The sequence below is a fragment of the Gopherus flavomarginatus genome, chromosome 4, assembly GCF_025201925.1.
Source record: "Gopherus flavomarginatus isolate rGopFla2 chromosome 4, rGopFla2.mat.asm, whole genome shotgun sequence".
NCBI lineage: Eukaryota > Metazoa > Chordata > Testudines > Testudinidae > Gopherus > Gopherus flavomarginatus.
In genome coordinates this window covers 19,635,841-19,656,715 of record NC_066620.1, presented here as the reverse complement: position 1 = coordinate 19,656,715, position 20,875 = coordinate 19,635,841, and the positions used below count along the sequence as shown (strand labels likewise).

Here is a 20,875-nt window from a genome sequence, read left to right as displayed (position 1 = left end):
TGAGTGGACTAACCACTGGGCTATTGAGTATAAGGGGACTCCTCCTTCTCAATGTTTCTTGAGAAAGGACTGATCTGGCTTAGTATCAGAGGGGTAGCTGTGTTAGTCTGAATCTGTAAAAGCAGCAAAGAATCCTGTGGCACCTTATAGACTAACAGACGTTTTGGAGCATGAGCTTTCGTGGGTGAAATCCGACGAAGTGGGTATTCACCCATGAAAGCTCATGCTCCAAAACGTCTGTCAGTTTATAAGGTGCCACAGGATTCTTTGCTGATCTGCCTTAGGCACCTAATTCCAGGAAAGGTTTCACAGCTATGAATCCTGAGCAGAGGAAGGCACCCCCTCCAGCCCAGGGGGTGGGGGTGGGGCATAGGTCACACTCCTCACCCTGGCATTTACCACTGTCTAACTTAGGCAGCTCCCTGCTCAGCATGGTGGCTTCTGTGCATAGACTCATAGACTCTAGGACTGGAAGGGACCTCGAGAGGTCATCGAGTCCAGTCCCCTGCCCTCATGGCAGGACCAAATACTGTCTAGACCATCCCTGATAGACAATTATCTAACCTACTCTTAAATATCTCCAGAGATGGAGATTCCACAACTTCCCTAGGCAATCTATTCCAGTGTTTAACTACCCTGACAGTTAGGAACTTTTTCCTAATGTCCAACCTAAATCTCCCTTGCTGCAGTTTAAGCCCATTGTTTCTTGTTCTATCATTGGAGGCTAAGGTGAACAAGTTTTCTCCCTCCTCCTGATGACACCCTTTTAGATACCTGAAAACTGCTATCATGTCCCCTCTCAGTCTTCTCTTTTCCAAACTAAACAAACCCAATTCCTTCAGCCTTCCTTCATAGGTCATGTTCTCAAGACCTTTAATCATTCTTGTTGCTCTTCTCTGGACCCTCTCCAATTTCTCCACATCTTTCTTGAAATGCGGTGCCCAGAACTGGACACAATACTCCAGTTGAGGCCTAACCAGCGCAGAGTAAAGCGGAAGAATGACTTCTCGTGTCTTGTTTACAACACACCTGTTAATGCATCCCAGAATCATGTTTGCTTTTTTTGCAACAGTATCACACTGTTGACTCATATTAAGCTTGTGGTCCACTATGACCCCTAGATCTCTTTCTGCCATACTCCTTCCTAGACAGTCTCTTCCCATTCTATATGTGTGAAACTGATTGTTCCTTCCTAAGTGGAGCACTTTGCATTTATCTTTATTGAACTTCATCCTGTTTACCTCAGACCATTTCTCCAACTTGTCCAGATCATTTTGAATTTTGACCCTGTCCTCCAAAGCAGTTGCAATCCCTCCCAGTTTGGTATCGTCCGCAAACTTAATAAGCGTACTTTCTATGCCAACATCTAAATCGTTGATGAAGATATTGAACAGAACCGGTCCCAAAACAGAACCCTGCGGAACCCCACTTGTTATACCTTTCCAGCAGGATTGGGAGCCATTAACAACTACTCTCTGAGTACGGTTATCCAGCCAGTTATGCACCCACCTTATAGTAGCCCCATCTAAATTGTACTTTCCTAGCTTATCTATAAGAATATCATGCGAGACTGTATCAAATGCCTTACTGAAGTCTAGATATATCACATCCACCGCTTCTCCCTTATCCACAAGGCTCGTTATCCTATCAAAGAACGTTATCAGATTAGTTTGACACGATTTGTTCTTTACAAATCCATGCTGGCTATTCCCTATCACCTTACCACCTTCCAAGTGTTTGCAGATGATTTCTTTGATTACCTGCTCCATTATCTTCCCTGGCACAGAAGTTAAACTAACTGGTCTGTAGTTTCCTGGGTTGTTTTTATTTCCCTTTTTATAGATGGGCACTATATTTGCCCCCTTCCAGTCTTCTGGAATCTCCCCCGTCTCCCATGATTTCCCAAAGATAATAGCTAGAGGCTCAGATACCTCTTCTATTAACTTCTTGAGTATTCTAGGATGCATTTCATCAGGCCCTGGTGACTTGCAGGCATCTAACTTTTCTAAGTGATTTTTTACTTGCTCTATGCTTATTTTCTCTTCTAAATCTACCTTCTTCCCGTAAGCATTCACTATACTAGACATTCCTTCAGACTTCTCAGTGAAGACCGAAACAAAGAAGTCATTAAGCATCTCTGCCATTTCCAAGTCTCCCGTTACTGTTACCCCCTCCTCATTGAGCAGTGGGCCTACCCTGTCCTTAGTCTTCCTCTTGTTTCTAATGTATTGATAAAAAGTCTTCTTGTTTCCCTTTATTCCCATAGCTAGTTTGAGTTCATTTTGTGCCTTTGCTTTTCTAATCTTGCCTCTGCATTCCTGTGTTATTTGCCTATATTCATCCTTCGTGATCTGACCTAGTTTCCATTTTTTATATGACGCCTTTTTATTTTGCAGGTCACGCAAGATCTCAAGGGTAAGCCAAGGTGGTCTTTTGCCACATTTTCTATCTTTCCTAACCATCGGAATAACTTGCTTTTGGGCCCTTAATAGCGTCCCTTTGAAAAACTGCCAACTTTCCTCAGTTGTTTTTCCCCTCAGTCTTAATTCCCATGGGACCTTGCCTATCAGCTCTCTGAGCTTACCAAAATCCACCTTCCTGAAATCCATTGTCTCTGTTCTGCTGTACTCCCTTCTACCCTTCCTTAAAATTGCAAATTCTATGATTTCATGATCACTTTCACCCAAGCTTCCTTCTACTTTCAAATTCTCAACAAGTTCCTCCCTATTTGTTAAAATCAAGTCTAGAACAGCTTCCCCCCTAGTAGCTTTTTCAACTTTCTGAAATAAAAAGTTGTCTGCAATGCAGTCCAGGAACTTATTGGATAGTCTGTGCCCCGCGGTGTTATTGTCCCAACATATATCTGGATAGTTGAAGTCCCCCATCACCACCAAATCTTGGGCTTTCGATGATTTTGTTAGTTGTTTGAAAAAAGCCTCATCCACCTCTTCTGCCTGATTAGGTGGCCTGTAGTAGACTCCCAGCACGACATCACCTGTGTTTTTTACCCCTTTTAGCCTAACCCAGAGACTCTCCACCCTTCCGTCTCCTATGTCCATCTCCACCTCAGTCCAAGTGTGTACATTTTTAATATATAAGGCAACACCTCCTCCCTTTTTCCCCTGTCTATCCTTCCTGAGCAAACTATACCCATCCACACCAACATTCCAGTCGTGTGTATTATCCCACCAAGTTTCAGTAATGCCAATAATGTCATACTTGTATTTATTTATTAGCACTTCCAGTTCTTCCTGCTTATTACCCATACTTCTTGCATTTGTATAAAGGCATCTAAGATACTGGTTTGATTTTGCCTCCCAGCTTTGCCCTGACCCTCCTTCCTCTCTGTCATTATAGCCCGTGCCCCCTCCTGTTTCCAACCCATCTCCCAGGTCTTGTTCCCCACTTTCCTGTGGGCTTTGCTCACCTGTCCCCGTCGAACCTAGTTTAAAGCCCTCCTTACCAGGTTAGCCAGTCTGTGCACAAATAAGGCCTTTCCCCTCTTCGAAAGGTGAACGCCATCTGTTCCTAGCAGTCCTTCCTCAAGTAGCATCCCGTGGTCGAGGAAGCCAAAGCCCTCCTGGCATAAGCATCCCATTGTTAAGGCTCCTAATTCGCCCCATGCATCTCAATGGGGGCGTCTGGGTGCCAAACTCGAGGCTGAGGATTCCAGGAGGTGGCAGGGTGCCTGAAGTTAAGTATCACATTGCTGAGCTTAACTACCTTTTGTGGGTCTAGCCCCAAGTGACTCGCTCCAAGTCACACAGGAAGTTTGTGGTGGAACCGGGAGTTGAAAGCGGGTTGCCCCATGTCCTAAGCTAGCATCCCGCAACTGGGCCATCCTGTCTCTCTCTCTGCAGCCCCCGACTTCCACACAGCACAGACAGTCTACAAAGGAATCGGGTGGGGCTAAATAAGCCTCTTTACTCCCTGCACAATGTTGCAAGGGCAGGACACAACGCTATTATTCGGTGCCAGTGGTGAACTGGGAACTGCTAGCAAACTGGTAAAAAAAATGAAAAGGTTGCTTAGTTTCACTCTCGCTTCTGTACATTCATGACTTTCTTCTTCTGGAAATGCTGTTCTGTAGCTTTCTAAAGCAGAGCTTGTTAGTAAATCACAATAGCTGTCCAAATGTTTCCCAGCGCACCAGCAAAGCCGTTCATCCTCTGAGTTAAGACCGTATTCATTATGGAGCTTTATTAAATTGCTGACCTAAAACAAATTTTGTTGGACCCTGTAAATCTCTTCAATGTGCAGTTGGCAACAAATAGTTCATTAATTTGCATAGATATATTCCGGCAACTGGGAAAGAATGAAAATCATAGCACATCATGAAAATCATACAGCCATGGTAAAATGCTGTTCTCTCAGTAATTTAACTGACTGAATTCAAAAGAGATGAGGCTGACAGAGTCTGAGTCCAGATCTCAACCCCACCACAGTTCAGGGAGGGGAGATATCCGATTCTGGCTCATTGCCTGAATTTCCATATAGTACCATTAACTGAAATATATTTAGCAGCCATTTCCATCATTGTCCTTTAGCCCAAAAGCTAATGGCATAAGAAGGCTGTTATAACACCCATACGTTACTCCACTCCACACTCCCTTGTGTGTTCATGTATCATCTGAGGATAAAGCGTTACACTCAATATACTGTGATGTTAGCGTGACCACCTCTTGGAAGAGATTTAACTCAATCCCCATTCTGTTCTGCTCTTCTCTGTACACTAAGAGATCTATGCAACTTCTGAAAAAGTCTTTCACACATACACATGGATATCACATGTTTAAATGCATGGTTACTGCACTGGCTTTTACACTCACTATACTGCCAGGATCTTATGGTATTTGTTGCCTTATAAAGCTCATTAGAACATTTCCCATAAGAAAGGCGTGATAGAAAACAAAATTATATTCTATTCTCTTTCTCTCGAGCTGTTTCTTCTATCGTGGAGCCCAATCATGCAAAAATGTTCATCAATAAAAAAAATACATGGGAAACTGCTGAAGAAGTGCAATGACCAGTTGATTATCCCCAAAGGTGAACAAATCACATGCTAGCCAAGATTTTCAAAGTGACTAGTATTTTCTATGCCATTTTTTAGTGCCCAACTGGAGACCACCTTAAAGGCATCTGATTTTCAGAGGGTGGGAAATCAGTGCTTTCTGAAAACAGGCCCCTTTAAGTTGCCTCCAGTTAGGCACCCAGAAATTGTGACACTCAAAATCTCTAGTCACTTTTGAAAATCTTGAACAGTGAAAGGGCCAGCCAGTCAGGGGACAGACTGACTGGCGTACCTGTGCTGATATGGTAAGTATGTGAGGGGATGAAACCAAGGTCTGCAAAGTCATCTTTTGACCCTCATGAAGCAGATAAAGGTACTAAGATCCTTATTCCTAATATAAATGTGATCCTTAGCTGGCAGTGTGGATCCAGGGCTGGACAGTGGACAGCGGACTGGACAATGTTCTTCATGCCTTGACTGTTGCCAAGCAGCAAGCAGAAGAAGTCAGCAATGGAGGGGCTGTTGCTTCACTTGTGTTGCTGCATATAGAGTATTAGTAGCCACAGGAGTAGGGAAAAGCTAGTAGGTGTCCTTTGAAGAAGCTGCCTGATTCAAGTAAGCTAGAGCAGACCTTTAAAAGATCCACCACCGCATTGCTTTCCTCTTTCAGCAGTCAGAGAGCTACCAATATGCGAATTCTGCCACTACACCCCCGAGTTCAGCTATTTAGCAGAATCCATGAGCACTCCCGTTAGTTGATGGCATCTGCCTATTGAATATGAGGGACATGTACAGTCTAGGAGTTATAACAGGACTCGTCTCCATTTCTGAAATGCCAGACTTCAGCAGTGGCTAGAAATATCTATTCCCTTCTCCAGTGGATAAGTAGAATGAACCTATTCCTCACAGATGTAGACCTAGCCACAATGATCCACATCTTTGTTATTCAAGGCTGGACTACAGTCATGTTCTCTCCCTGGCATTGATACTGGGAGGCTTCCAGGAGCTGAGTGTGGCTCAAAATGCAGCGTCTTGTCTCCTAAGCAGAACAGTAGACAAGAAAACATCACCACATTACTCAGCATTCAGCCACACAGTGCTGGATTCAACTCATGGTCCTGGCCTTCAACATGCCTAGATGCCTGAAAGCTGCCTCTCCCTTAACTCACTCCAAGAATATTAAAATCAGCAAGGAAGCGGAAGGTACCTGGGATGAAGCTTGCCAGAGCTGGAGACAAAACGTTTTCAGTAAAGGATGAGCAGCAGAGGAATTCTCATGTACAGGAGGTCAGGATGACCCCATGTCTTGTCTCCTTATGGCACAATGAAGGAGATGTACTTTCACTGACCTTTTCTCACTAGAAACAGCAATGTTTTGGCTGGTAAGTCCTTCTTCCCAATAGATACCTCTGCCAAAGAAAAGACAAACTATGGAATGCAAGTCCTACCAGCATGATGCACAAGCCTGAAATACTTGCATTTCATCTTGCAGTACCTGTAACTGGCAGACTAAGAATATACATGACATAGCTTATACTGCTTATCTCTGAGGTACTGACTACTATTTGTATTAACAAGACCAATGAGCCCAATCTTCCTTATTTAGTTCTTACTATACACCACTCTCAATGAAGTAGCGTCACTGTTATGCTGCCCCTTTTGGTAGTGCAGTCAGCTAGGGCCCGGGTGTGTCCTTCCACTAGGTGTAGGGTCCTACCAAATTCATGGTCCACTTGGGTCAATTTCACGGTCATAGGATTTTAAAAATAGTAAATTTCATCATTTCAGCTATTTAAATCTGAAATTTCACAGTGTTGTAATCGTAGGGGTCCTGACCCAAAAAGGAATTGAGGGGGTCACAAGATTATTGTAGGGGCAAGGTTGCGGTACTGCTACCCTTCCTTCTGCGCTGCTGCTGGCAGTGGTTCTGCCTTCAGAGCTGGGCAGCTGGAGAGCAGTGGCTGCTGGCTGGGAGAGGCAGAGGCTGCCGCCAGCAGCAGCACAGAAGTAAAGATGACATGGTATGGTACTGCCACCTTACTTCTGTGCTGCTGCCTGCAGAACTAGACCTTCAGTCAGCAGCCGCCACTCTCTGGCCACCTAGCTCTGAAGGCAGCAGCGCAGAAGGAAGGGTGGCAAGGTATGGTATTGCCACTCTTACTTCTGTGCGGCTGCTGGTGGGGCGCTGCCTTCAGAACTGGGTACCTGGCCAACTAGGGTGACCAGACGTCCTGATAAAATCAGGACTGCCCCGATAATGAGTAGTTTATCCCACGTCCCAACTGAAGTACTGTTGAGATGCCATTTGTCCCGATATGTTGTTTTGGGCATTTATTTTTCCTTTACACTCACACGTCCAGGTCTTTGGTGGCAATTTGGGGGAGGGTCCTTCAGTTGCTGACAATCTTCGGTGTCGGGTGCTTCTGTCTTTGGCGGCAAGATTTATTACCAGCTGTCGAAATGCCGCTGAAAACCGTCAGCAACTGAAGGACCATCCACTGAATTGCTGCCGAAGACCCGGACGGGTGAATGTAACACTTAAAAAGGCACCCTCCCTGCGGCGGTCCTGATATTTTCCACTTAGCATCTGGTCACTCTATGGCCAAAAGCCATCACTTTCTAGCCACCTAGCTCTGAAGGCAATGCAGAAGTAAGGGTGGCAATACTGTAACCCCCCTAAAATAACCTTGCAACCCCCCTGCAACTCCCTTTTGGGTCAGGACCTCCAGTTTGAGAAATGCTGCTCTCCCCCGTGATATCTGTATAGCATAGGGTAAAAGCACACAAAAGACCAGATTTCATGGGAGGCGGCCAGATTTCATGGTCTGTGACATGTTTTTCATGGCCAAAAATTTGGTAGGGCCCTAATTATCTGTGCTAAGTCATCCCTCTTCTAGGTGGTGTCACGTTTTAGGGTGCAATATAGACCCCCTGAGGGGTGGTGTCACTGCCTCTCCTGTAACTTGATTGCCTTAGAATGCTTTGCTGTTGTGGCTCTGTCTGGATGCTTCCAGCCAGCATACAACCATGCACTTGAATGTCTTTAAGCAGCTCTGACTCAGCAATTCTGATTCCAGCAGCCTGCTTGTTACACACTGTCCCTCTCTGGACTCCAGCAGCCTTGATTACACCTGGCAAAATGACCCATCACCCGGGTCCCGGATTTTCCCCAAACTGTGATCTGCAATGTCCAGCTCTTTCCTAGACCATTCAGACAGATACTAAGGTTCGTTTGTTCCTTTAAAGACACAATACCCAACAGTTTGCCACATTAACTAGAGTTAGCATTCACTTTAAACCAAACAAAGCACTGCCTAGTTTAGATTAAAAGTAAAACAAGTTTATTAACAAAAAGAGATAGGATTATAAATGAGTTCACGTATAAAGGACAAAGTTAGCAAACAAAAGAGAAAAATGCAAAGACTTAGCAAAACAGGCTACAGCCTTTGTTCATGATAGTTTTCTTACCAATCTACCTTCCAGCAAGATGGCTGACCAACTCCTCAAGTCAAGGATCTCCCACAAAGTTCAAAGTGCTCAGTTCCTTTGTCTTCATATGTGAAATATAACTTGGGGTTCTCTGTTAGTTCCTTTGTAGTCCAGTGAATCTTTAAATGAATTCTTCTGAAGGTTCCCCCCATCAAAGTAACATTCATTCAAGCTACGAAGAAAGCGACAGAGTCTCTTGGTCTAGGGAGTTTCATGAAGGCTTCTTCCCGCTCTAGAGTTTGCTAAATGCAAATTTATCTGTTTCCTGCAATCTCCTCCTCCTGCTGTCTTGATGGTCCTGCTGACCGTCAATGGAATTTGTGTGCCCATTGTCTCTTAATGTACCTTGGAAATATCTTCCAGGTGGCAGAATTACATTCCTTTGTCTAGCCCTGCCTGTCAGACATACTTTGATAACATTATTTCTAATATGTTTATAATTTGAAAGTTGTCCTCCATACATATGCCACACACTAATATTAATGATCAGTATGTCATTATCTTTCTGTTGATATCTTACATAACACCATTAGATACAACTTATGAAATTAGTGAGTTGGGGTACACTGAACTGGTCAGGCCAGCTGACACATACTACCAAAAAATCAGTGAGCTCCTTGCTCTCTTGCATTGGGAGGCTGTTAGGGTTACCATGGGTCAGTGGATGTTGAGGGCAGCAGAATGTGTACAGGATGGTCTGGGACTGTTTAGGTGGATGACATTTTGAAGACATGTACAGCCACCTCCTCCAACCTCTTACTAAGGGTCACTGCTGTCCAGTGCCTGATGCTCCGGTCATGGTGCATTTGATGGATCCAGTCACCATGTATGTACATCAAACAAGTCATAGGTAACAGGGGAGTAAGAAGACTGGAGCTAGGACATGTCTACTTTTCTGTTCTATTCTGTTCTACTCAGGTTATTTTACTGAGCTCATCACCAAAGAATCTGAGCATCTTCCTGTAGAGCATTAAGCAATGCCATACGCCCTGGCCATGTCTCACTCTGAGCAAACCAAAAGCAATAGCTTCTGCAGATGGGGTTTGGAAAGTGGCTTTGAAGATGCTTACCGACTATGGAGCGCTTCTTACCTCACACATTCCAGCTGTTGTGCTACTAGAGGTGTGCCCCATACCTCTGATTACAGGTTACATGGTCACCCTGGCTTCACAAAAGGGGTCCAGTTTGGGAGAAATATCAATTAGATTTAATCATAACAAAAATTGTTATGAAGAATTATTGAGGAATCCAGCTCCCAGCTTTATACCTAACAATCTCCACGGAGTTACATTATGCACAAATCCCACAAGTTCTATCTTTGGATATATTTTAAATGAAACACTCTGTTTTAATGAGTAAATCTTTAATTTTTTTCAGTTAAAAATTACTTATGCTTAGACATTGACATTAAAATAATCTAGTTTGTAATAACTTTCTGAATACCATGGAGAGAGAGAGAAATATACTCCGTATTTTCCGCCTTCCCACATGCAAAATATAATACTGCTATGATAATTATACTTAATACAATTACATAATTAGCAACATGGTATTGCAAGCTGTGGTAGGCAGTCTGCAGGAATACTTAAGTGAGTTCTAGAGAAAGAAGTCATTATTCATTGATACATAGAGTCTGAATTATTCATGCTAATATAGAGAGATGTGAATCCCATTAAAGATAAACAAAAAATAAATTTGAATGTAAGATCTGTTTTCAAGTGGTTCATCAGGATTTAATTCTGCAAATAGTGTAGCAACCCTAGTGCATTTAAAATGTAACTTCAGAAGGACGTGTGATCTAGCTCAGTGGTTTTTCAACCTGAGGCCGCAGACCTCTGGAGGTCCGTAGACTTTGTCTAAGGGGTCTGCGAAAAGTTGTGGTTACCACAGAACAGTGTTTTTTAACCTGTGGTTGACAGAACATGTGGTCCACAGACTATGTCTAAGATTTCCAAAGGGGTCTTCATTTCTATTCAAAATTTTTTAGGGGTCCAGAAATTAAAAAAGGTTGAAAACCACTGCAAGTCAATAGGATAAATTCAGAGTGTGTGTGTGTGTGTGTGTGTGTGTGTGTGTGTATGTGTGTGTGTGAGTGAGTGAGTGCGTGCGTGCGTGCGTGCCAGGATACTAAAATCTTTGTATTTGTAAGAGGCGGGGGGGTGGGGGGAGGAGGTATCTTTGAAAACAGGTAATCAAATGTGCCAGTTGTAGCAGTTATTTTTTATTTTGGTCACAGAAAGAAGTAAGTATTCTATACTGCAAAAAAGTGACATAAAACATGTTTAAAACATCAGTGACTGGACAGTCCAGCCAGTAGAAACCAAACATAGAGCAACTAAGACAGGACACAATTCAGCTCAGTGAGACTCCACTGGCGTGAAAAGCTATACAAGAGTAAAAAACAAACCACAACCAGACAGACCCCTTAAATATCTGTCAGAGGTAGGTACAATTCACTCAGGCTAGCTCCATGCTCCCATTTGTCAGCAATGTCCATTCCAAGGGGCTACATGAGCATGATGCCATCACTATCATTGCTTGATTTGGGCTACATAGGTAGGTATGAGTTTCTGAAAGGATTCTTCTTGTTCCTGTATTGTTAAGGGGAGACCAGGAGGGATGGTAGTTTCTAATGACGTCTTCAGGTGCAACTGTTTTTCTTAAGTGATGCTGTTTTGTTCTTGTGTCAACTATCCTGGTTGAATTCCTTTATATAAATCCCAGAAGCACTATGCCTTGATTTTTGCAAATCTGTATTGTTGGGATATCTGTTTGCTTATTTGTCTTAAATTCTTTCCCAGTTTGCCAGAAGGAATTAGTGTCTATCATGTCCTTAATCTGCTATTTTTTTTCTTTCCTGGGCTCCAGTATTTTCTGCTGGAGCATTGGATTGTAGTTCTCTAGTGGGTCATGGTGAGCACTCACAACATGCAGGTAGAAGCTAAATCCAGAGGATCCAAGGCAGAAGGACAAAAGCAATCAGTGTAGTTACTCAAGGATCTCTATCCCAGAAAGAGAGATGCAAAAAGGAGGGTGCACTGCCTCATTCCTTAAAATGGGCAGCATGTACTCATGTGAGTATTTCTAGTGATCTCAACAAGATTACTCCTGAGAATAAGTGCTATTCAATGTGAAGAGGGATTGCGGAACCAAGCCCAGACAGTCCAAGACCCCCATAGACCCCACTAGGGGAGAAGAACTTTATGAATCTGAAGATACAATTAACATATATGTTTAAATATTATAAAATACAAGCTACTGTATGTATAATAAAGCAAACATACTTTTCATAGTAATTCTTTCATATCACTAATAGCTAAGAATAGATTCAATCTACCTCCCAATGTATTCAAAAACTAGGAGACAGGGGTAGGAAGAAGCATTAAGCACTTGAGGGGGAGGAATCAAAAAGGAGACATTTAACATTATTTAAGTTTCAAAAAGTTCTTGATTTACTTCATTTTTTTTTTATAGATTCATAGACTCTAGGACTGGAAGGGACCTCGAGAGGTCATTGAGTCCAGTCCCCTGCCCTCATGGCAGGACCAAATACTGTCTAGACCATCCCTGATAGACATTTACCTAACCTACTCTTAAATATCTCCAGAGATGGAGATTCCACAACCTCCCTAGGCAATCTATTCCAGTGTTTAACTACCCTAACAGTTAGGAACTTTTTCCTAATGTCCAACCTAAATCTCCCTTGCTGCAGTTTAAGCCCATTGTTTCTTGTTCTATCATTAGAGGCTAAGGTGAACAAGTTTTCTCCCTCCTCCTGATGACACCCTTTTAGATACCTGAAAACTGCTATCATGTCCCCTCTCAGTCTTCTCTTTTCCAAACTAAATAAACCCAATTCTTTCAGCCTTCCTTCATAAGTCATGTTCTCAAGACCTTTAATCATTCTTGTTGCTCTTCTCTGGACCCTCTCCAATTTCTCCACATCTTTCTTGAAATGCGGTGCCCAGAACGGGACGCAATACTCCAGTTGAGGCCTAACCAGTGCAGAGTAGAGCGGAAGAATGACTTCTCGTGTCTTGTTTACAATAATAAAAATGATACCTGGTTCGTCTTTAGTGCCTTTCATCAGGAGATCTCAAAGCATTTTACAGAGGGGTCAGTAACATTATTCCTATTTTTGACTTAACACTAAACATTTGAAAATACAAGGATTTGCTTTTCTCTTTCTTCTCCTGTATATGAGATCAAAATCAGTCTCATCAATTGTCCTGTAGAGTAACTGTAATCTTAGCTATGAGAGGCCACCATCTCTCCTTAATAAGCATATCTGCAGAGCTGGGTCTAGGACTCTGCTTCTACAGCTCCTAACTGACTGGATCTTAACGCCTGAGTTAAGAGATGGTCTTGCCTAACCATCCCATACGGAAGAAGCCTTATGTCCATTCAAGGTGCTATCTGCCTTTGAGGACAACCATCTCACACAGATTTAATGCCTTAATGGGTAAAATTTACTGCTATGCAGAAGGTTAAAGAATAGGCACCATATACCCCCCTTTTGAGGGCTTACATAGTAAATATAGCCTTAGTATAGGAGTAAATTTGCATTACTGGCTGCATGACTGGGCCTTGGCCAAAATCATTAATAATTATTATTCCTCACAATCTAAGTCTTCGCACAGAGCTCATGAATCAGTTTTCAAATAGATTTAAACCATCTAAGAATAACCAGCAAACTGGCTTTGTGCTAGAGAGACATGAAAATACATCAGACAAAAGTCACCTTTGTCCCTCAGCCTCCCAACTGGGTTGTGCCTTTTTTACTGTGCTTCTTGCAGGCATAAGCATGATGCTCATAAAGCTAACAGGGTGCTTACCTATGCATTCCCTGCAAAGACCATGCTACTGCTAGTAGGCAGGAGGAGTAACCGGTGCCCACAGAGCAGTACTCTCACGAAATGCAGCCTAGGGGTTCCCCGGTGCTCCTAGTCACGTTCATCACTCTTCTTCTTTTTGGAGGGGCATATTCTGTGCCCCCCTAGGAGCTCACTCTCCCCCCTCCTCACCCTGGAAGGAGCTCAGTGCCCCCACCACCCTGGAAAAAGCTCACTCTTCCCTCTCCCCATTCCCCGGCCTGAGCTCGCTCTTTCCTTCCCCATCCTGCCCCAGTCCTGACAGAAGCTCATTCTTCCCTGCCCCAGCCCCAGCTGGAACTCACGCAAACCTCCCCTCCCTTACCCTACTCTCGGGAGGAGTTTGCTTTTCCTTGCACCTCGGCAGGAACTTACTCTTCCCTGTCTCCGTGTTCCCGGGGCCAAAGAAGTTCTGTGCCCTGACGATTATTGGGAAGGCCGATGCCCCAGCTTGCCCCCTCTCCCTTGAGCAGGCCCCTGCTCTTGGGCACACTGAAGTCAATATAGTGGCCATGCACCAACATCCAGGACAGATCCTGGCCCCATGGGCTATGTCTTATGGCTTTTGGACTCATTAGGCAATTAGAGGATGCTGCTGTCAGCCAGGCCTTCTCCTAGTATGGGATAGCAAGCAAATAACACACTTTGAAAGCAGGGGCTGTGGAGGTTTGAAACAAGAAATGGGACTCGTCCCCCTTCCCTAAAGAAATGCATCTAACTAAGAGAGCTTTCTAGAGCCAAACCAAAACAAAATTGTTGTTTGAGAGCAAATTGCTTCTACAGATGAAAGATGGTACATTCTCCCTAACAGTGATAAACACCCCTAGAAAGTGGTAACATGTAAGGGTAATAGATACCCAGAGTGAGGAGCTGGGCAGCACCCCTTGACTCTGGCTGGCTTACTTATTACGGTATTCATCAAGCATGCGCTGTGAATCCTTGTCCTCACGCTCCAGTTTGGCCCGGTCGGCAGACAGCTCACGGATGCGCAGGCGGTTCAGCTCAATCTGCTCAGCAAAGGCCTCCTCCAAGCCGGCCAGCACATCCATGCGCTGGAAGGTCTCCAGCTGCTTACGGAAGATAGTGTTGCGCTGCTCCAGCATCCGGGCCCGGTTGATGTAGTTGGCAAACCTCTCGTTGAGCTCCTGCAGGTTCTCCAGGCCCTGGGCTTGGGCCAGGCTGCTGAAGTCTGAGGTGCCCCGAAGCTCATCATAGGCATCAGATCGCTCATACTTCTCCTTACGCACTTCTCGCAGGTAGCTGCTTCTATACATGGCTTGGGGGAGGCTGTGCAGGCCCAAGATCCCCTCTTCTGTGTGTTGTTGTCTCTCCAGTTTGGATCAGAAATGTGTTTGGGGAATTTAGGAGGGAGAAATAGAAACTAGGCCCCTCATCCTCAAATGCCAATGACTTCTCTCCACGGCAGTGTGTGGCACTAAATGCCAGCCACCAGCAGCAAATTAAATAAAATCAAATAGCCCCGCCTCATTCCTCTCTGCCTTTCCAGAGGCTGTCAGCAGTTTGAGGGACTGTTTTCTTTCTTTCCATGAGCTGCAATTGTGTGTGTCCAGTATGAAAGAGAGAGAGTGGCATCCAGCTTTTGTCGGTGGATTAGAACGCTATAAAGCGACCACAAAACAAAGACTTTGCAGTTTTAGAGGCTTGAGTTCAAAGCATTTGGTGGCTGGGTTTTTTGGGCTTGGGGTTGTTTGTATGAGGACAGTGTATGGAATCCTTTTGTTGAATCAGGGGTTTTGCATGAGGGGATGAGCAAGAGTCATGTTTATCTTTTGCCTGATCTAATGTTTTTTATGATTGTTCCAGAACAAAAGGGGAGCTGCGTACAGAAGGACAGTGCAAATGAGCCCTGCCCTGTGAGCAATGGAGACATTGACTCCAATGCTTTTTTCTCTTTCCAGTGGCAAAATAGGACTTGTCCTGTGCTCTGTGCTCCAGAACCACACCCAGCATCACAGTGAGGGATTCAGAGACTACGATGGTGTCTTCAGAGGCTGCTTTTCAAACATGGGCATATCTATGTTAGAGGCCCAGATTGTACACCTGAGAACCCTCATCAACACTGAGGTACCCTAAGAGCCGCTTCAGGCAACTAAGTGCAAATCTAGGTGCCCACATATGGAAGTAACTGAGAGGGATAAGTCTGGAAATTGGGTTCTAAATCATATAAAGAAACAAAATTAGGTTTTGCAATTATAAGCCTCAGCTCCTGATCATTTCCCTGGTGTTTACATGCACAGCACTCCACACTTACACTGCACAGGATCAATCCCTTGGGGCTGCCCTCACTTCCTCACTCTAATGTACCCTATCTGGGCCATGGATTGTCAAGAGTTCAGCTCCCTTTTAGACATCTAAATAAGATCCAGATTTTCAAACCTGCTCAGCACCCACCACACAGCCAGTGTTCTCCTGGAAGTCTGGCCAAATACTGTGATGCAAGTTTAGAAGCTGGGCTCTTGAAAATCTGGCCTCAATTCTGAGTGCTGAGCTCTTTTGAAAATTTGGTCCTTGGTTTGTATGCTTATTGGGAGAAGGATACTGTTTATTTGACACAGCATGTAAAGCACCATTCATACTTTTGGCACCATATTAACAATGATACAATGCCTGATTTTTAGACACATTGAACAAAAAACAACAACTGTGGGTCTGATTTTCAAAGATAATACTGAGCAGAGACCACTGATTTCCATACAGCTCTGGCCGCAAGGGTTGGCTATTATCTACATTCTCTCTAAGCAGCTATACCAATTTATACCAGCTGAGGATCTAGTCCATTTGGTGTCACAGTATTTCACTGTGCCATAGTACTAGAATTCCCTCTGCTTCAAATGGGGAACATCACAAATACTATAGGAAATTAAACTACTACATTAAATGCTGGACTGTTTTTAATGGCACTCCTGGTAGCTCCCTAACAACGACATCATCCACCTTTGGGCTCTGTATGGGTTCTCTTTTCAGACAAGGCTCTAAATCTCTGAAAGGTCATTGTTGTCTGTGTGTTCATTAATGACATGTATGGAAAATTGTTACCAGGAAGTGTGTGAAACTCGTGTCTTTCTTTGGAGACGGTGTGTTGCACATATATATCCTTTTGATCTATGACCTGCAATATCAAAAAGGAAATTTATTTAAAACAAGCCACTTGTATCTTTCCTTTACCATCTCAAATTATTTCTCGCTAGTCCTCCTGAGAACAGGAGAGTAGCAAGTTATTCAGACCAGTGCTTTGTATTTAAATGTACTGTATGAATTTATCAGAATGGCCCCCAAAATGGGTATTTTCCATTTCCCCCCTCTTTTGGATTTTAACAAGTGCTGTACATCATTAGAGGAAATCCCTATTAAACTGGTTTGTTTGCTAATGTGTTTTTCGACTGGATGGATAACTGAGCTCCGTGACCATTCCAATGAAATGTGGCATTAGCATTCTCTTGACAGCACTATCAATCTGCTTGCAGTCCTTCGTACTCAGTTAAGTCAACACAAGCCACGTTTCTCTTTCATCCTTTTCCATTTTCTCCTAAGAACAAGCATCAGCTTGGTCAAAGCCTGTCAAGCTGACAATCGAGATTCACTTCTGAACCTGTTCCAATGAAGCTGTGGTCAGGTTTCAAGCTCTGAGAATGAAAAGCTCTAGGTACCAGCATGAAGTGTTATGAGCTCCAGCCCTAAAGTCCTTGCTCAGGGCTCTGTTGTGCCTTGAAGGCACAATTCCATGTTTAGGATGCACCAGCCCAGGTGCAATTCCTCTTTGAGCTGTTTGGATCCCAGAGAGATTGTCCACTGCTACACCCCTCATTCATTAAACATAGTCTCCTATCAATATGGCCAGCTTTGGCCATTGCCAGGAGATGGGGCAGGAATAGGTCCCTGGCCCTACCTCTCTCCCTGTCTCTTTGGAGGGTTTTATGTACAAGAGGACATAGAGGAAATGGTTATGTGCACTCTGGGGAGTGCCAGGACTACAGATGCCCCCTGTTGCTGAACAGCACCGCAAAAGGGTGGAGCTCTTTGCACTCTTCCTGTTTCCCCATGCACCACCATCATTCACCACAGGGCAGCAGGTCAAATACCCCAGTTATCATTCTGTCCTCATCGAGGCAAAATCTCTGTTGACATCAACTGCAACTTGCCACGTCAGGACTGAATAACAATTGAATCAGGACTTGAAGAGATGGGCACTTTATTTTTATTTTCCAAACTGAACATTTCCTTTAATATATAAAGATGCATGTGTGCATGTATATTTTTTGTATGGGGCCTGATTCAGTGCCCTACAGCTGTATATCCCTAAATCCTGGATCCAAACTTCATGCCAATAAAGTCTCGCTGAATGGAAACTGAGAGCATAACAAAGACTCCATGAGCATTTTTTTTTCACATAGGGACCTGATCTTGCAAGCTATTATTTAGATGACTAAGTCTTGCTCATGCAAGGTGTCCCATCAATTTCATAAGATTCATATTTTCATCAGCACTATTTATCAACTGGGGCTTGTGGCAAAGCCACTACCGAGCTCATACTATTTCACTTCATGAACAATTTTCATTGTGCATTAGATTGCTTTGAACTTTACCAACTTGCCACTGAGGGAGTCTAAATTGCAACACACTATCACAAAAACAGCAGGACAAACTGTAGGCAGACTTACAGCAGATGCATTCCCAGTGGAGTCCAGTAAATGTAATCAGCAGAGAATTGGCCCAGCAATAAGTGTTATTGCTCTTAAATGACTCAACTGGGCCTATGAGGGGTTGCTTTTTATTTAGGGCTGAGCAGAATATCACTGGTGCGAGAGGAGCTCAGAGAGGGATTGCAAAGTGTTTCTGGACCTTGTACAGCATGTGCTATGGGAGAAGAGCATAAGTTCTTTGAATACTTCCATCCTCCCAGGCACAACAAAAGGGCCAGGGACAATGTAGCCCAAAGGCAACAGGGACTACAGAGCCACCCCTTGGGTAGGGCAAATCGGAGTGACCACTCTGGGCCCCACACTTTGGGGGGCCCTGCGGGCCAGTGAGATTGGCCGGCGCAGTCAGTCCCAGAAGACGAATCTGTCATTTCTGCAGGGCCCGACATCTTGTTGGCAGTTAGCACAGACAGCGCCCAGTTTGGCTGCCTGCGTTTCGGTGCAGCGAGTCCCCCGCCCTGACTGGAGCCCCAAGCCGCTGTGGTGCTATGGCCAACAACAGCCCTGCGGTAGCAGTGGGCGGCCCAGCACCAGGCCGGATCCGTCTCACCGGCCCAGCTGCTGATGCAGAGTGGGGCCCCCAAGCTCACGAGGGCTGATTTGTCCCGGGCCCCATACCCCACAAGGATAGCCCTGAGTAACTATACAAGTGCATTAGTTAGTGCTGATATATAACTAGTCTCAAAAAATGTCTTCTAGCTGACATCCCAGGGCTATAGCACTACAGCAAGAGTATGCTGTAACAATGTCCTAGGTTAAGAATTAGAGATCTCCCATTTACACTAGTTTTACACACAATGGAGTGACTCCTGACTTACACATAATGAAAGGGGAAGCCAGCCCATTCACTTATAAACTGCACAACTACCGCATGCCTTCAGCACAGTGTACATGAGACAGAGAGAGACTAACTGCATTCTCCTTAAATCACACAGTATATTTATGTGCCCTGTAAATAAACTAGGTGCATCAGATCATATTCCTGATGCCTGAGGGGCACTGTTCACCCCAGGGTCTGGTGGTCAAGGCACTGACCTGAGACTCATGAAGAGTTCTACAATCAATTCCACACTCTGCTGCAGATTTCGGTGTGACCTTGGGCAAGTCACCTAATCCATCCATGCCTCAGTTCCCCACCTATAAAATTGAGATAATACTTCCTGTCTCCCACCTTTTGTCTTCGGGCAGGGACTTCTCTTATTATGTGTTTTTACAGTGCCTAGCACAATGAGGCCCCAATCTTGGTAGCACAGGTGTAGTACAAAAAAACATCATAAACTGTGCACATTGTCAGATATCCAACAGGAGCTACAGAGGATATGTTAGCAGTCTATGGTCAAACCCCAGCAATGGAAATTTTAGGGGCAATGGAATGACTTTGCTTCAGGCTCGCTTCGAAAATTGAAACTGAGTTTTATTTTGTATACAGATCAATGAACCATGATGCATAAGGGATGGACTAGTTTTTCTAATGCTCTATAGTTCTTTGCAAGCAAGAAGATTCTATAGTGATTTTGCTATCATCTGGCTATGCAGTGAAGCAAATTTTGTAAAGTTCTCAAGGAGGCATTTTAGAGATAGGAACCTGTTATAAAGGTAAATTGAAGGGAGCAGAGAATTAACACTAGGCTCAGCCAGAACATACTTTATTTGAGACAAAATTAAATGAGTTTAAATTGTTTCACATAACAGAAGGGGACAAAATTAAGTCTCCGATACTTTGGGAGAGCTCATCAGCTGGTGTAAATCAAAGCTCCATTGAAATTAATGTAGCTGCAGCAATTAGCACCAGTTGAGAAGCTACCCTCTTATCCCTGGAGGCAAACTACACATAAAAGGACTCTGTTGCTAACAAGAATGATAAAACCACACAATTGAAAAAAATATATAATGTAATTGGTGATGATAATAGCAAACAAACCCAACCCAGCACTGCATAACATGTAGTGAAGGGATGTCTACAATAACTACTTTGAATTGGCAGCCTGTGTTGGTAAGGTAAGTTTACTTAGTGGAATAATGGCCCACATTTGTGGAATGTCTGGCAGCAAATGAGATGAAGTGAAGGGCAGTGGCTTCAGCAGATGAACTGAGCATGCTCAGTACACTGTGTCCTTCGCTACACCAGCAGTGGTAACTTTCATGGATGCCAATACTTACTCACTAACTAGATGTGTCACTTCAGCAAAGAAGCCTACAATAAACTCCCTGAAAGGATAACACCAGTTTGCAGCAACATATCTTGCAAGAACTACTAACAGCTGGATTGTTCTTATTCCACAAGAAAGATTAAGCTGAAGGTGAGTTTATAACACAATTCACAACCCTCTTGTACAAATGCCATCAGAGCATTGTGACTTTCGGATCAAACTAAATGGTTCCTTGAGAAACTGATTTTTCTGACAGTCATGCAGATGGCTATTCAGAAATGCTTGGTTTCATAGGTGACGCTTTCATGCCCCGCACGCAGGGGAAATTGAAGCAAAGGACTCTGCTGAATTTCACGTACTGAGAATGAGCAAAACACAGAATAATGCTGAAGTAACGGCATGTGGTTTTTGATGCAAGAAGGCATCACTTGTAACATGAGAATGTGGATGAAATAATCAGAATGGGAAATGCCACATTCAGGCAGACTGCTATTTGTGCCCAGAATACAATATTGGATATAGGGTTAAAACAAGCTTCTAACAACAGCCAAGAGCAAAGGTCCTAAAATGTGTTAGAACAAGGACGATGCTAAGAATGGTGGAAATCTTGTGGTGTATGTGTTGTCTCTGAATAAG

The 20,875-nt window shown here is 43.9% G+C and overlaps 1 protein-coding gene across 1 annotated transcript in view; it reads right to left on the bottom strand.

Moving 5' to 3' along the window:
• BFSP1 (beaded filament structural protein 1) overlaps window positions 1-14,645 on the bottom strand; it is a 45,087-nt gene extending 30,442 nt beyond the window's left edge. The window contains exon 1 of the mRNA XM_050952127.1: window positions 14,275-14,645. Within this exon, the coding sequence (XP_050808084.1) occupies window positions 14,275-14,645 (371 nt within the window). The remainder of the gene's footprint in view (window positions 1-14,274) is intronic.
• Between the last annotated feature and the right edge of the window lie 6,230 nt (window positions 14,646-20,875).